The sequence below is a fragment of the Eimeria acervulina genome, genomic scaffold, assembly GCF_000499425.1.
Source record: "Eimeria acervulina Houghton genomic scaffold, Eah_scaff277, whole genome shotgun sequence".
Taxonomy (NCBI): Eukaryota; Apicomplexa; class Conoidasida; order Eucoccidiorida; family Eimeriidae; genus Eimeria; species Eimeria acervulina.
Genome location: NW_013549929.1, coordinates 1 through 16195, shown reverse-complemented (window position 1 = coordinate 16195; position 16195 = coordinate 1). Strand labels below are relative to the sequence as shown.

Here is a 16195-nt window from a genome sequence, read left to right as displayed (position 1 = left end):
TTTATTGTTTGCTTTCTTCTTTGCTGTCTCTTCCTCAGGCCGCCGCTCTGCTGACGCGGGGCTGCGAGGATGTGCGGGAGGAGCTGCCTCCTTCTTCTCCTTCTTCATCTTCATCTCCAGCTTCATCATCTTCATCTTCTTCATCTTCATCTTCATCTTCTTCATCATCTTCTTCTTCTACCTCTCCTCCTCCTCCTCCTCCTCCTGCTCCCCCTCCTCCTCCTGCTCCTCCTCCTTCTTCATCTTCATCTTCATCTTCATCTTCATCTTCTTGCTCTTCTTCTGCTTCTTCTTCTCCCCCTCCTCCTCCTCCTTCTCCTCCTCCTTCTTCACCGTCTGCTCCTTCTTCTTCATCTCTTCCTCCTTCATCATCATCATCATCATCATCATCATCATCATCTTCATCATCATCATCTTCATCATCATCATCTTCATCATCATCTTCATCATCTTCATCATCATCTTCATCCTCTTCTTCTGCTCCTTCTTCTTCATTTTCATCTTTTGAGCCTCCTCTTGCTGTTCCTTCTTCTTCTTCTTCTTCTTCTTCTTCTTCTTCATCTCCTCCTTCTCCTTCATCTTCATCATCATCATCATCTTCATCTTCATCTTCATCTTCTTCTTCATCTTCATCATCATCTTCTTCATCTTCATCTTCTTCTTCTTCTTCGTCTTCTTCTTTTGAAAAAGGCGGCGCCTCCTCTGTTGATTTTTTGCTGCTATATGACTCACAAGCAAACCGGGTGAGGCTCTGCATTTGCTGCATTTGCTGCTGCTGCTGATGCTGCTGCTGCTGCTGCTGCTGCTTGTTGCTCTTGATGGGGCTGTTTCGGATATCGTATGAGAGTTGCTGCTGCGCCTTCTGCTGCTGCTACTACTGCTGTTTTTGCCTCTGTTGCTGTTGCTGCTATTCCTACTACTGCTATTGCTGCTTATCTTGCTGCTGTTGCTGCTGCTGCTGCTGCTGCTGCTGCAGGATGCAGCATTAAAGGCTTTGCAGGGGTTGCTGCCTCCTCTCCCGACCTCTTTAGGAGTTGCAGCAGATGCAGAGAAGAAGAAAGAACTGAGGCTGCTCTATGATGCGCTGCTGGAGCCCACCTTCGCTGTTCAAGCAGATGACGTAAACTTCCTGCTGCTGTTGCTGTTGCTGCTGTTGCTGTTGCTGCTGCTGCTGTTGTTGCTGTTTATGCGGATACTGCTGTTGTTGCTGTTGATGCGGATGCTGCTGTTGCTGTTGCTGCTGCTGCTGTTGTTGCTGTTTATGCGGATACTGCGTTTGCTGCTGCTTCGCCTTCGGCTGCTGCCGTTTCTTTTGCTGCAGCTGTTCTTTTCATTGCTGCCTCTGCTGTTGCTGATGAAGTTGCTGCTGCTGCTGCTGCAGCTTCAGCTGCTGCTGCTGCTGCTTGGGGTCTTTGTGCATTTGTACAGAAGGTGATGAGGGTCCGCGACGCCGTGATAAATATTTTTGATTATCCAGAGCTGTATATCATGGTGAGGCCTTCTGCTGTCTCTGCACTCTTTCTTTTTGTCTCTTTTCTGTCTCTTTCCTGTCTCTTTAATCTCTTTTAATATCTTTTAATCTCTTTTAATTTCTTTTAGTCTCTCTTAATTTCTTTTAATATCTTTTAATCTCTTTTACTCTCTTTTACTCTCTTTTACTCTCTTTTAATATCTTTGTCTCTTTTTGTCGTTCTTTTGTTTCTTTTGTTTTTTCGTCTCCTTTGTCTTTCTCTGTCCTTTTTTTGTTTATTTTGATATCTTTTGATATCTTTTAATATCTTTTCTGTCTCTCTTTATCTCTTTTTGTCTCCTTTTGTTTTTTATTTGATTATTCTGTTTCAAAATAACTTTCCTGTCTCTCGCCTGTTTGTCTCTCCCCTGTTCTTCGTGTTTGCTGCTTCTTCTGTTGCCGCTGTTGCTGTTGCTGCTGCTGTTGCTGCTGCTGCTGCTGCTGTCAAGTGTGTGTCTCCAGCTGCTGCTGCTGCTGCTGCTGATGCGTTTGCTGCTGCAGCTGCACTGTTTGCTGACTTGGGATCTGCGCCTTCTCTGCTTTTCAAATTTCCTCACTTGGGTCTGCGGGTACTCCAACGATGTCTCCTCTGTAAGCTGTCTCTTCCTGCTGCTGTTGCTGCTGCTGCTCCTGCTGCTCCTGCTGCTGCTGCTCCTGCTGCTGCTGGTGCTGCTGCTGCTGGTGCACAAACACGAACAAACCCTTACAAATATATATATATATATATTATATTAATACTTATGAATAATATAAATATATAACTAAGTATATGATGTTGATGTGTGTGTCTGTTTGTTTTGTTTGTTTGTTTACAGTGGCTGTCTCCCCCAGCAGCTAGAGAAGTTATGTCTTATCTTGTTGGTCTTGCCTTCTCCTTTAGAGACCGCCTTGCTGCTGCTGCTGCAGATGCAGGGGCCCGGGAGCTGCCAGCAGAGGAGACAGCGCTGCTGCAGCGCAACAGAATGTTGCTGCAGCTTTATATGGCTCAGGATCAGAAGGAAGCAACGCCCGCAGCAGCAGCAGCAGCAGCTGCTGCTGCTGCTGCTGCGGGGGGCGCGACTCCAGCCACCCAATTCAACCTCAACCAAGAACCTGCAGCAGCAGCAGCAGCTGCAGCAGCTGCAGCAGCAAGCCCGCGTCTTTCAGGGGGTCCTCTGTCTGGGGGCCCCTCTTTCGATTCCGGGGCTGGCGCTGGTGCTGGTGGGGCCCCGTGTATGGCAGCAGCAGCTGCTGCTGCTACTGCAGCAGCAGCAGCAGCAGGATATAAGGAGGAGCTGCTGCAGGTTGCTGGAGTGGGCCTTGTAGACTTTACTCTACCAGACGGAGTGAAGTTTGATAAAAGTAAGTTAGCCTTCCGCTGTCTCTGGAGAGAAGGAACAGCACCAGTTCGGCAGCAGCAGCAGCAGCAGCAGCAGCGGCAGCAGCAGCAGCAGCACGACGAGCAGCAGCACGAACTGCAGCACCACGAGATGCATCAGCACGAGCACCAACAACACTACCAGCAGCAGCAGCAGCAGCAGCAGGGAATGGCCTCCCCTAAGACCCCAGCAACTGGGGGAAAGTGGCTGGGGGGCCCCTCACCAGGCAGCAGCGGGGTGAAGCAGCAGAGCCTGCAGCAGCAAAACCGCAGCAGAACCTTCAGCTGCCGCAAGTATGGTCTATATCAAAGCAAAATATTAGCAATTCAGGTACTCATCTTCATTTAATCGCCCGCAGACACAATCTGCTGCTGCTGTTGTTGCTGCTGCTGCTGACGCTGGTGAAGCTGCTAGCGTGGGGGTATATTGAGGCCTCTGTGATATTTCGGGTGTATCGGCACCTCTGCTTCTTTGTCTTCTTCTGTTGTTTTGTGGCTTGTCTACACTTTACCTGCTGCTGCAGCTGCTGCTGCACCTGCTAGTGCTGCCGCTCCTGCAGCGGTTGGTGCTGCTGTCGCGAGTGCAGTTACGGCTGCTGCATTTGCAGTTGCTGCTGTTGCTGTTGCTGTTGCTGCTGCAGGCCCGTCTAGCTTCTGAGTTGCTGACCCCACAACCACCTGCTCCGTCTCGGAGTCGGATCCCAGCCCTTGCTGCAGTTGTGTTTGGTTTGCTGCCGCTTCCTGAGCCTCGAGACTCTGCTGTGCATGCAGTAGAAGGAGAGCCTCTAGCCCCAGGAGACAGATTGCTGCGGCAGCAGCGCTGGCATTTGCTGCTGCAGCAGGGAGGTTGGAGGGGAGGCTGCCCCCATCCCCACTTTGCTGAAGCAGCAGCAGAAGCAGTTGAGGCACTGGGCGGAGAGGCCGCAGTGCAGCACAGAATCAGCAACAAACGAAAGAGACACACGAGCGCAACCCCCAAACCAGCAGCAAATCATCATCACCACCAGCAACTGCAGCAGCTGCAGCAGCAGCAGCAGCAGCAGCAAGAAGGCAATCAAACAGGCCATTTAGGCTCCAGCTTGGGGTCAGAAGACACCTCTTCTGTACCCTCGTCAGCAACGAATGAACATCCTGCTGCTGCTGCTGCTTGGGGGGGGGGCCCCTGCTTCCCTCAAGGGGGGCCCCCCGTTAGCCCTTTGGATTGCGGGAGCTGCTGGGTGTTGCAGCCTCGAGAACCGGGGGAGCCGTCAGCAGCAGCTGCAGCAGGAGGAGGTGGAGCAGCAGGAGGAGCAGCAACAGCAGCAGCAGCAAGTGCTGCTGCTGTTGCTTCATTAGGTTCTCGTTCTTTATTGAGTTGTGTCTGGGAAGAAAATGCAAATCGCTGGAGAGTGACTATAGGCGAAGCAGAAGAGGCAAGGGCTTGCAGCAGCGGGGGCCCCTCAGGGGAGGGGGGCCCCCAAGGCCCTTCTTCTACGGGGCCCCCGGGGCCCCCTGGGGCCTCGGGTGTACGCTGCATTGTAAAGAGAAGCTGCTTCTTTTACTCTGAAGCAGATATCTTGAAGAAGAAAGCTTCCTTGCTGCAGGCTAGGCGGTGGGCTGCTACTCAGCTGCTGCTAGGGGAGCAGCTCTGTGTCTTAGGGGCCCCCGTAAGAGGTACTGAGACAGCAGTTGAGTTTCTGCAGAGGGCCCCCTGGGTATGGGGAGCTGCAGAAGAAGCAGATGTTGCTGCGCTCTCCAGATTGGGGCCCCAGCAGCTCCGTGCTGTCGCACACAACGCAGAAGCTGAAGGAGCAGCAGGATTCCCTGCTGCTGCTGCTGCTGCTGCTGCTGCTGCTGCTGCTTCCGTGTCTCCGAACGCAGCCTTTCTCCCACCCAACAGCAGGGGCTCTGCCTCTCACCCCCATTTCAACGCCAGCCCAGAGGGTACAATGGCGATAGGGCCCCAGGGGGGGCCCCCAGGGGGCCCCCCAGGGGCCCCGCATGTAGTTGCAGCTGAGGGTACTGCCTGGGGTGACTGGAATAGTTCACAAGGTTGCATGCAGCAGGGGGCCCCTTTCGGGGCTATGGGGGCCCCTTGGGGGCCCCCGTTAGCAGATACAGCGTTGGAGGAGGGAGGGGGAGGGGGGCCCCTGGGGGGCCCTTGTGGGGCCCCCAGCGGTTTGGGTAAGAAAGGCAAGCAGCGCACGCGTCCTTATCGTTCTGCTGCTCCTTTAGATGAAGCAGCAGCAGAAAGACAGCGCTCTCAGAAAGCTGCTGCTGCTCGTGTGCGGTGGATGCGGTACCGGCTGCAGCAGGAAGCAGAGGCGCAGCAGCTACCAGCAGCAGTTGCTGCTTTAGGAGATAAAACAAATGTACAGCCTAACACACTTAACTCCATCCCTGCTTTTTTCCCTATGTAATGCAATGCAGCAGCAGCAGCAGTAGTAGTAGTTGCAGCAGCAGCAGCAGCAGCAACTGCTGCTGCTACTGCAGCTGCAGCCGGTGGCCCCTCGTACTGCCGCCGGGGCTGTTGCAGCGGTTGCTATACACTGCCGCTGCTGCAGCGGCTGCTGTTGCTGCTGCTGCAGCGGCTGCTGTTGCTGCTGCTGCAGCGGCTGCTGTTGCTGCTGCAGCAGCAGCAGCATTCTGCATCATAAGAGTAGGGGGTGGCGATGAGGCTCAGAGATTTTCTTTTTGCTTTTTTCTTCTATGTTTGTCCTTGTGCATTTGTTATTATTACTAGCTTATTACTATTATTATTATTATTATTATTATTATTATTATAGCTATTATTACTATTATTATAGCTATTGTTATTATTATTATTATAGCTATTATTATTATTATTAATTTGTATTGTTATTCCTAAGATTATGTTAATAATATTCTTGTTACGGTTTTATTATTATTATATTGTTAGTATTACTACTCCCTTCTAAATAATATATAATATATATAATATAATCATATATATTATTTCTATTATTATTATGTTTCTAGTATTATTATTACTGCTATTATTATTATCATTGTCATTGCCGGTATTATTATTTTAATATTATTTATTTATTACTCATGCAAACAAACTGCCACTTGAGAAGCAGCAACAGCAGGTGCAGCAGCAGCAGGTGCAGCAGCAGCAGCAGCAGGTGCAACAGCAGCAGGTGCAGCAGCAGCAGCAGCAGGTGCAGCAGCAACAGCAGCTGCAGCAGGATAGAGTATGCGGTGATATCTGCTGCATTTGGAGTTGTTGTTTTATCTGTCGAGAGAGAAATAGAGGGAGATAACAAAGAGACAAAGAAATACAGACAAAGCGACAATAAAAGAGAGGTGAAGATACACCGGGAGCAAACAGAGCAAACCCTAAACCCTAGAAAACTGTCTCCAAACCCTAAACCCTCAGGAGACAGCAGAAGAAAGGCAACGGGTTGCTGCACAATACACCCCAACTCTTGTTTAGATAATTTCTTCATTAAATGCTCCCTCTTATTCTTCTCATATTATTTGCGACCACGCTTGTTATCTTTAGGGTTTAGGGTTTAGGGTTTAGGGTTTACGGATTTAACCAGGGCCTTGGGGCTACCGGGCTTGGGGATAAGTATTTAGGGTTTAGGTTTTAGGGTTTAGGGTTTAGGGTACGGCCGTCACAGCTCAGCGTCCTCTCAGCAAGTTTGCTGCCCTTCGGGTTTAGGGTTTAGGCCCCCTCCTAGCTAGCTGGCTAGCTATCCAGCTAGCTACTTAGGTAGCTAGGCAGCTAGCTAGCTGCAGCTAGCTGGGTCCACTAGCCAGAACAGCGGTGAAGCAGAGTTTACATCTCTTCGCAAGCCTTGAAGAGGGGCCCCCTTCTGGGGTTTGAGGGATTGAGGGGCCCATGAGGGTTTTGGGGCCCCCCAAACCCTCATGTTTATTTTTATGTTTATGTTTATATTTGCATATATATTTATATTTATATTTATATTTATTTATATTTATATTTATATTTATTTATATTTATAGGGTTCGCCCCTTGCTAATTGTTTTGAGGTATATGTTCGTCCGGCTCAGTTTGTTAAGGGGTCAAATAGATACTGCAGCAGAAGCTGCAGCAGCAGCCGCAGCAGAAGGAGCTGCAGCAGAAGGAGCCGCAGCAGCTGCAGCAGCAGCAGAAGCAGCAGCAGCAGAAGGCGCAGCAGCAGAAGTAGCTGCAGCAGAGGCGGCAGCAGGAGCAAACGCTGGGTAAATGGGCTTGCTGGTGTTTCTCTGGCTTTGTCTCGTTTAGGGTTAAGGGTTTAGGGTTAAGGGTTTAGGGTTTAGGGTTTAGGGTATATGATTATTGAGTTAATTATTATGTCTACTGCGTGTTTGCAGTGTATATTGAGGCGATCTTCTTTGTTTTTTTTGTGTCTTTTCTGTGAATTATTAAGTATTTAAAATAAACAAATAAAAAGACTTAATTTATTTATTTATTTCAGGGTTTTGAAAATAAAATACAGAAAAATACTCTGATCGCTTCAGACACGTGGTCACACCGTGTGCATTTGTTTGGTTTCCAGGTGTACATACACCTGAAAATCTGCTTAATTAAATCCTTCTTAGGGTAAATATAAACACAAAGGATAAATATAATATTTTTATTTAGAAAAAGAAGACAAAACACACAAAAGATAGACTACTCTCTGCTGCAGGCCGCAGCCGAAATGCGGGTCTCCTCGTCAGCCCTTAGGGGCTTTTGTGGTGTCTGTAGATTTCTTCTACTTTAATTTTAAATGATAATACAATTTTATTAAATTATTATTAATAAAAAGAATTTTTTAAAATATTTAAACCCCCTTTTAACCCTCCTTCCTCTACAGGCCGGCCCGCCGATAGAGACTTCAGTGTCTCTTCAGGTGTCTGTACACCCGAGAGCTGCTGATCTCCTTTGCATTGTTCTCTACCTCTAAGGCAGATAATTTCTGTTCTTCTTCTTGCTTTTCTTTTGTCTCAGGCTGCCTCCATGAAGGTTCAGGGGGGCTCTCCTTGTGCTCAAAGAGATTAATAATATATATACCCGCTGAAAGGAGACCCTAAGAATACATTAAAATATAGTTTGCACTGCGTACCCACAATATAACAGTAGCAGCATCAAACACCCTTTCAATGACTAAAAGAACAGAGCCAGAGACCTAAAGAAATATGTCTCTGGCCTACTCCCACCGGCAGCAGCAGCAGCAGCAGCAGCAGCAGCAGCAGCAGCAGCTCTCCAGTTCTGTAGAGGGCCCACTGACTGCAGCATTGCGGAGGAAGGGTAAGGCCCCTGATCCCCTCAAACGCAGCACCACCGACTCTCCTCGCCTGTTCTTTTCAACAGCCTTCTTAGATGAACTCGAAACCAATGGCTGCTGCCAGCAGCAGCAGCAGCAGCAGCAGCAGCGACAGCAGCAGCAACAGCTGCTGCTGCCTGCACAGGATTGTGGAGCAGTGAACCCCTGGGGGGCCCCTTTAGGGAGCCCCCGAGCAAAACCTTCAGGGGGGCCCCCAGAGACGCTGAGGGTTGTCTATGATGCTGCAGCAGGACAGCGACAGGTGCTGCTGGGGGGCCCCAAACTGCAGCAGGAGAAGCAGCAGCTGGTTGCTTCCCGTAAACAAAGAGAAAAGCAGCAGCACAAGCAGGTTACGCACCCACACTCCGCAGCAGCAGCACTATCACCAACAGCAGCAGCAGCAGCAGATGCAGCTAGAGAAGAGCTGCTGCAGCCAGAGGACTTCGAAGCAACTTTAAACGAGGCCCCCCCAATGCAGCGGCGCCTCAGCGGTTGCCGCCTCATTACACCAACACGAACAGATACCCCTGATAGACAGCAGCAGCCGCAACAGCAGCAGCAACAGCAGCAGCAACAGCAGCAGCAACAGCAGCAGCAACAGCAGTGGCTCCCCAACAGCCTCATGGAGGCAAATATCGCTCAAGGAGAGCCCAGACGGTCTTCCTCCCAAAGCCAGGGGCCTCCAGAGCCCGTTGGGGGGGCCCCCCAGTCCCTGGGGCCCCCAGGGTGTCAATCTGCTGCTGATTGCTGTGAAGGTTTCAGACCCCAAGGGGCCCCCAAGGGGCCCCCAGGGACCCCCGCCCTGTACCGAGATGTAAGCAGATATCCTACGGAGGGAGAGAAGGGCCCTGAGCGCCTCCCGTCAGTAGCAGCTGAACTAAACAGAAACAGAGAGGGTATTGCATGGGGCCCCCCCATGCAGGGGCCCGTGGGGCCTCCGGGGGCCCCAGGGGCCCCTATGGGTCCTGCGTCTTTACCTGTTAGTTTTTTCACAACTCCCCAGCCTTTATCTACCCCCACTGCATTTGAGGCTGCAAGAAGATATTTATATGCACCCCTATCGGGAACCCCTGGAGCAACAGCAGCAGCAGCAGCAGCAGCTGCTGCTGCTGCTGCTGCTTCCCCTGCTGCCTACAACCGGAGACTAAGTAGCTCCTTCATCGCGCCCTGGACCCATACGCTACAGCAGCAGCAGCAAAAGCAGCAGCAGCAGCAAGAGGGCCCCCGTTCATGGGCCCCTTCAGGATTCCCCTTCGCTACCACTGGGCCCTTCTGGGGCGCTCGGCTTTCTGCTGGGGGCCCCCCATGGTGGGGGCCCCCGTACCCTTGGTTACAGCCATGGGGGCCCCCTCGAGCAGCAGCGGGTCTTGAGGGGCCCCTCACAAACTCAGTAAGGTCTGTTGGGGCCCTTCAGCACCCACGGCTCAATAGATACTCCAGCAGCAGCCGCCTAGGGGGGCCCCTAGGGGGACCCCTTGGGGGGCCTTTTGGGGGGCCCCTGGGGCCCCTAACACCTTCAGGGGTACAGGGGCCCCCAGGGGCCCCCAAGGCAGCAGCAGTAGCTCAGGCGCATAGAAGGACAGCCAGCGCATGCACAGTCCAAAGACGCAGCCTACGGCAAGCAGCAGCAATACACCGGCACCTTGCTGCTGAGCACCTACAGCAGCAGCAGCAGCAGCAAGGTATGCAGCCTGCAGTGCAGCACGAAGAAGCGCAGCAGCAGCAGCAGCAGCAACAGCAACAGCAGCAGCAGCAGCTGCTGCTGCATGCACCCCAGACCCCACACTCAGGAGGCCCCTTCGCGTTGGGGCGAGACATCGGCTCTCGCCAGAGCACCTGCAGCACAGCGCAGCACGAGACGCTGCCTTACAGCAGCAGCAGCAGCAGCAGCGGTAGGGCGGTTAGCTGCTGCATGCATCCTTTCTGCAGCAGCCCTCACTGCAGCTGTCTATGCTTAGGGGGCCCCCATTACTCTGAGCAGCACCACAGCAGCAGCAGCAGCTGTCTCCCTAACAAACAGTCTCCTTCTTGCTGCATCCGCTCCAATTCATGTGCCCCTATGCCTACACAACAACCCTCAGCAGAAGCAATGGGGGCCCCCAAAGGGGCCCCCCTTACACCAACCGTAACAGGGGCCTCTGAGGGTATTGAGGCTGCGCTGCAGCGGGAGAGGGGCAGCGTCAAGGCGGATAGAGTGCTGCCTCCTGTTGCTGTCTCCTCTACACGAGGTCCTGCTGCACCAGCAGGTGCAGCAGCAGCAGCAGCAGCAGCAGTAGCAGCAGCAGCAGCAGAGAGCAGCAGCTCAGAGACTCGCCTGTGTGGCAGCACCTTATGCGACAGCCCAGCAGCAATAGGAAGCCGCATCCTTAGACGCCTCCAGACCCTCAACACTATACTAAACCTTGAGGCCCTCCGGCAGGGGGCCCCCCCTCCTGGGGGCCCCCCAGCTGTCCGGGGGAGCCCCTCTGCTGCAGCTGGGGAGCCTACAGGCGCAGAAGGGCCCTCTAATCACTCGAGCAGCTGCTGCAGCAACAAGCAGACACCTCGCCCCCCTCAAGCTGTGGGGCAGCGCTGCTGCAGTGAAGCAAGGTCAACGCTGCCGTTCAACCCAGAAGCAGCAGCAGCAGCAACAGCAGCAGCAACAGCAGCAGCAGCAGCAGCAGCAGCAGCAGCAGCACCGCTGGATCCCTGCTGCACGTACAGCTCGACTGGAGCCTCCCTCATAACTTCTGGCGTCCCCCGACTGACATTGGCGGCCCTCAATACTGAGAGGGCCCCCCAGGAGGCACCCCAGGGGGGCCCCCAGGGGGCCCCCCGGAGGGCCCCCTCTTCAGGGGGTTTGCAATCAAGAAGGGGGGCCCCCTTCCCGCTGCTGCCCCCACCACTGACAGACAAAAGGCCTCTTGCTGAGCAGAAGAGGAAGATAAGAGACAGAGAGACTGCAGCAGAGAGAGGAGACAGAGACAAACAAGCAGCAGCAACAGCAGCAGCAACAGCAGCAGCAGACAGAGACAACAGACAAGAAGGAGACAGCAGCTGCAGCAGCTTATTACCGCCATCAGCAGCCGCACCGCTACAAGACAAACTACAGAGACACAGGGGGCCCCCTCCTCCTGTCTGCAGCAGCACAGAACCAAATGTATTAAGGGATACAGCAGCAGAGCTACTTCCCCCTACAGGGGCCCCCGTAGGTGCCCCCCAAGGGGCCCCCCATTCAGGGGGCCCCTCAGGAGACTCCACCCTCCTTGTTGCAGCAGACAAACGCATGCAGGGAAGCAGCACAGCAGCCATCAACCCTCACGTAGCCCCTATACCTAGTTGTAGTAACGACGCTGAAGAGGGGCCCCCAGGGGCCCCTAAGGGGGCCCCCCATCAGGGTGTGGGGGCCCCCCCCATCTCGTCTGAGCTGCCGTTACACCCCGCTACAGCAGACACCTGGCCTCTGTCTTCAGATGTCTCCGTTGGGGGGCCTCCAGAGACTGCGGGGCCCTTGGGGGCCCCCCGCATCGACCCTTTAAACACTACAGAGGGCAGCACCTTATGGAGCCCCCAGTTAGAGACATGTGAGGGCCTTGCGGGCCCCTCGGGGCCCCCCTCTCAGCCTCCTGAGGCCGAGGGGGCCCCTGTCTACTCCCCAGCTGTCGCGCTGTACCCTCTAGAGCAGACATCTATTAAAGATCAATCAGCTACTGCTGAGGGGGCCCCCTACGCCTCCACCAGAGACACAACGGGGGCCCCCCCTCAACCCTCGAGGTGTCTCTGCAACCCCCGCAATCTGCAGCGTCTAAATGTGCAGTGGGCCCTATGGACTGCCCCTCTCCAGGGGCCCCCAGGGGGCCCCCCAGGGGCCCCACAGTTAGGGGCCCCTGAGGTAGGGGCCCCCAGTGATGAGGGGCCCCCTAGAGACCCCTTAGAAGAAACCCCCAGCATCAGGTTATGCGGGTTTCCTTCGGTAGAAGAAGCAGAAAGCTGCAGCATCAGCTGGGGGCTGAAAATATATTTGCAGCAGCAGCAGCAGCAGCAGCAGCAGCAGAAGGGAAGGGAGGGCCCCACAGGAGACAGCCGCGAGATGCAGCAAGGGGTGTTTGTGTGTCAGTGAGTTAAGGGCCCCTCCTTTTATTTTCGTTGTCTTCTTCTCCTTCCTGCTATCCACATAATTTATGTATATATATATATATATATATCTTATATATATTATATATTATATACTATATATAATATATTATATATGCTGTATATAATATATATATATATTATATAATATATAACATTATATATATATTGTATATTATATATATGTATATATACTTCCTTTTCTTTCGTGTTGTTTTTTCTCTTTTTTATTGTTTGACCCCATTTGCTGTTTTCTGTTTAAATAATTTTTTGTCTTTTTCTTTTTGTTATTATTCTCTGACTCTAATTTATTTATCTGTCTCTGCTTTGTTTTTATTGTTGTTTGTTTCTTTGCTATCTTTTATTTTTTTTCTTTTATCTGTTTAATGACTTATGTCTACTACTGTCTTCTTCGGGTGTATGTACAGGGCCCCTGGTCTCCGCCTCCTCCTATTCTATGAAGGCCCCACAGGGGGCCCCCAATCTGTGGGGGCCCCTTATGCCGAAGCAGCAGGTGAGCTGCCCTCAGTCGCTGCTCTTGCTCCTGCTGCTGTTGCTGCCGCTGCTCTTGCTACTGCTGCTGCTGCTGCTGTTGCAGACGGGGGTTTACGATGCAGAGCCACTCCCCTGTGGCAGTGAGCGGTAGCCGCACAACAGCAGCAGCAGCAAAAACAACAGCAAGAACAACAACAGCAGCAGCAGCAACAGCAACAGCAGCAGCAGCAGCAGGTTCTGTATCGGCAAGCTGACGCGCTATGGGTTAGCAGCAATGAGGGCCTCTCCCTCCCTGAGGGCCCCGTCTTTGTTTAAATATATTTTATATTTAACTGTTTTTCTCTTTTGCTGCAGTTTGGTTGCTGGCGGAGTTGCGGGCTAGGAGAAACCCAGAAAGAGCAATTGAAGCAGCAATGCAGAAAGTTAGTTGCTGCGGTGTATCTTCAGCCTGTCTCTCTGTCTCTCCTTCTCTCTGTCTCTTTCTGTCTCTCTCCCTCTCCATCTCTTTCTCTCTCTCTTTATCTCTATCTATCTACGTATATGCACATTTATATATCTATGTATGCTTCTCTATCTATCTACCAATGTATATAATATATATATAATATATTTTACTCTGTTTCTTTATCTATATCTCAGTCTTTGTCTCTCTTTGTTTGTTTCGCTCCGTATGTCTCTCTATGTTGTATTTTTTCTGCATTTGTTCATCTCCTAACTGCTGCCTCTCTCTCAATTACTCCTTTTACATCTGCACGAGACAGCTGCCAAGACCAGCAGCAGCAGCAGCAGCAGCAGCAGCAGCAGCACCATCACCAATAGCACCACCATCAGCAGCAGCTACATAAGCAACACCATTACCAGCAGCAGCAGCAGCACGAGTAGGAGCAGCAGCAACAGCAGCAGTACTAGTAGCAGCATCACCACCAGTAGCACCAGTAGCAGCACCAGTAGAAGCAGCAGCAGCAGCAGCAGCAGCAAAGGTCTGTGTGTGCTTTGTTGCATAGGCCTTGAAGCGGCTGACAACAGAAGAGAGGAGACAGGCAGCAGTAGCGGTGGGTCTCGTGTTGGGGGCCCCCAACCCTGAGGGGGCCCCCATAGCGGAGGGGGGCCCCCAGCAGCAGCAGCAGCAGCAGCAGCAGCAAGGAGACAAACTTTGCTGCTCCTGCCGCATTTACTTGAAGCAAAAAGGAGCAGCAAAGGCCCTGCTGCTCCCCCAAGTAGGTTTTAATATTCAACGCGTCTATAGATATACATTAAGCTGTATATAATATATATATATATATATATATATATATTTTATATATTATGCACAATACATTATATATTATATATTATATATTATGTACTATATATCACATACTATATACTATATATTATATATAATATATTATATATTATATATTATATATTATACATTATATATTATACATTATATATTATATATTATATATTATATATTACATACATTAGTGTACATACACTCTATAAGTGCATGCAACAAAAGAAATGTCTCTTTTCAGTTTGTTCTGTCGATTAGCAGTTTATATCTTCTATTAAATAAACCCCTTATAGAAATTATATATCTATAAAAACTTTGCAGACCCTAAACAACTGTCTCCTCCCTTGTTTTTATTGTCTCTTTCTTTGTTTTTATTGTCTCTTTCTTTGCTTTTACTGTCTCCCCACTGAGTTCGAGTGTCTCCTTTCTTTTTTCAGGGTTTGTTTGCCGCTGTCTCCTCTCCTTCTACCCTCCAAACCACCTCCAGTGAGTAGGGCCCCTCAGTAAACACAAGAAAACAAACAGATATATGTATATATACATATATATATGCATATATATACGTGTATATATATATATATATATAGAGAGAGAGAGAGAGAGACAGAGACAGAGACAGAGACAGAGACAGACAGACAGAGAGAGAAGAGCTGCAGAATTATCTTTGTCTCTGTCTCTCCTCCCCCTCTTTGTTCATTAAGGGGTCTACATTGATTGCTGAGTTGTGGGGTGTATGTACACTACGCAGCAGCAGAAGAAAATATTAAAGAATTTGAGGCCACAGTAGATGCAAATAAACCTGTCTGCCTTTGTCTCTGCAATGAAGACTTCTGGAGCAGCAGGAGCAGCAGCAGAGACAGCAGAGACATTGTCGCCTTTCTCTTAGAAGGAGACAGAGGAATGAAGCAGGTATTGTGCATGCGGGGGGGCCCTTATGATGATGAGTTTGTCTGTTTTTCTATCTTTATCCTGTTTCCTGTCTCCTTCATAAGCCAAATAAAATAGCTTATGTGTCTCCCCCTTTCTCTTTCATGTTCTGTCTCTTTGCAGATAATACAAACGCCTTTAGCTGCCGCTAATTCAGAAAGAGACACAGCCCCTGCAGCAGTTGTTATGCGTCTGTAAGCAACCTCCTTAAGGAGGCCTTAGGGTGGGGCCCCCCAGAAGAGACAAACAAGGGGGGGCCCTCAGGGGCCCCCAGGGGGCCCCCACCAAGGGGCCTCTCAACTCCCTATGGCTGTCGGCCCGCATATTATAATTAATCTCGTGAAAGGTCTCTACTGTGCAGCGCTAAGAGTAAAATGCATGCATAGCAAACAACGGAATCGTTGTGGTGTAGAGGAAACAGTTTTTTGTTTAAGATTTGAAGACTTTATTAAGAGGTACATTGAAGTATTTTTTGTATATATATATATATATATATACATATATTATATATATATTATATATATACATATACATGAATAGACGTTTTGAATAGATATATATTACTGTCTAATGGGCTGATACTATACCAATAATATATATACATATATATATGTACATATATATTACATATAATGTATATATATGTATGTATAACATTTGTATCTACAATAAAGGATATATCAAACAGGTGTATCAGTAATAATAAATAGTTATACTTGTAGACAGCGTAATAATAATAAAAAACCAGCAATACTGCACAATAATACCAACACTCCACAGTAATACTTCGTAGGCATCTTAATAAAGCCAGCAAAGTAATATAAATATATTATTTAGATATTTTTTTCTATAAACACCCGGAGCGTCGACGGTTCTATGGTGTAGTGGTTAGCACTGCGGACTCTGAATCCGCCGACCTGGGTTCAAATCCCAGTAGGACCTTTTACTCATTAAAATAGTAATTAACTCATTATTATGTCTATTTATATTGTTATTTGCTGTTAAGATGATAAAATAAATGCGGAATAATTAATTACATCAACCCCTCATAAGACTAATATAAATTAAGGCACGGGCTTAGACAGAAATCAAAAAACCCGTTGAAATATTTTGGGGGGTGTATGCAAGAAAAGTAAAGACACGTTTAGCATTTAATAATGCAAGTTAATAATGCTAGTAGCATTAAATAGCATTAATAATAATAGCATTAATGCTACTAAATAATAACTTAACAATGTTAATAAATAGGTCCT

General features: G+C 49.7%; 3 protein-coding genes across 3 annotated transcripts; 2 read left to right on the top strand and 1 right to left on the bottom strand.

Moving 5' to 3' along the window:
- Positions 1–34: 34 nt before the first annotated feature.
- Positions 35–757, bottom strand: EAH_00030210 (hypothetical protein; the record flags this gene model as incomplete). The annotated part of the gene is made up of 1 exon (XM_013396168.1): positions 35–757. The coding sequence occupies one exon, from the start codon at positions 755–757 to the stop codon at positions 35–37; it is 723 nt and encodes a 240-aa protein (XP_013251622.1).
- Positions 758–2355: 1598 nt separating this feature from the next.
- EAH_00030200 (hypothetical protein, conserved) lies at positions 2356–5266 on the top strand (the record flags this gene model as incomplete). The annotated part of the gene is made up of 2 exons (XM_013396167.1): positions 2356–3198; positions 3509–5266. The coding sequence occupies 2 exons, from the start codon at positions 2356–2358 to the stop codon at positions 5264–5266; spliced, it is 2601 nt and encodes an 866-aa protein (XP_013251621.1).
- Positions 5267–8000: 2734 nt separating this feature from the next.
- On the top strand, positions 8001–12227 carry EAH_00030190 (hypothetical protein, conserved; the record flags this gene model as incomplete). The annotated part of the gene is made up of 1 exon (XM_013396166.1): positions 8001–12227. One exon carries the CDS (start codon positions 8001–8003, stop codon positions 12225–12227), a length of 4227 nt encoding a protein of 1408 aa, XP_013251620.1.
- Positions 12228–16195: the final 3968 nt, after the last annotated feature.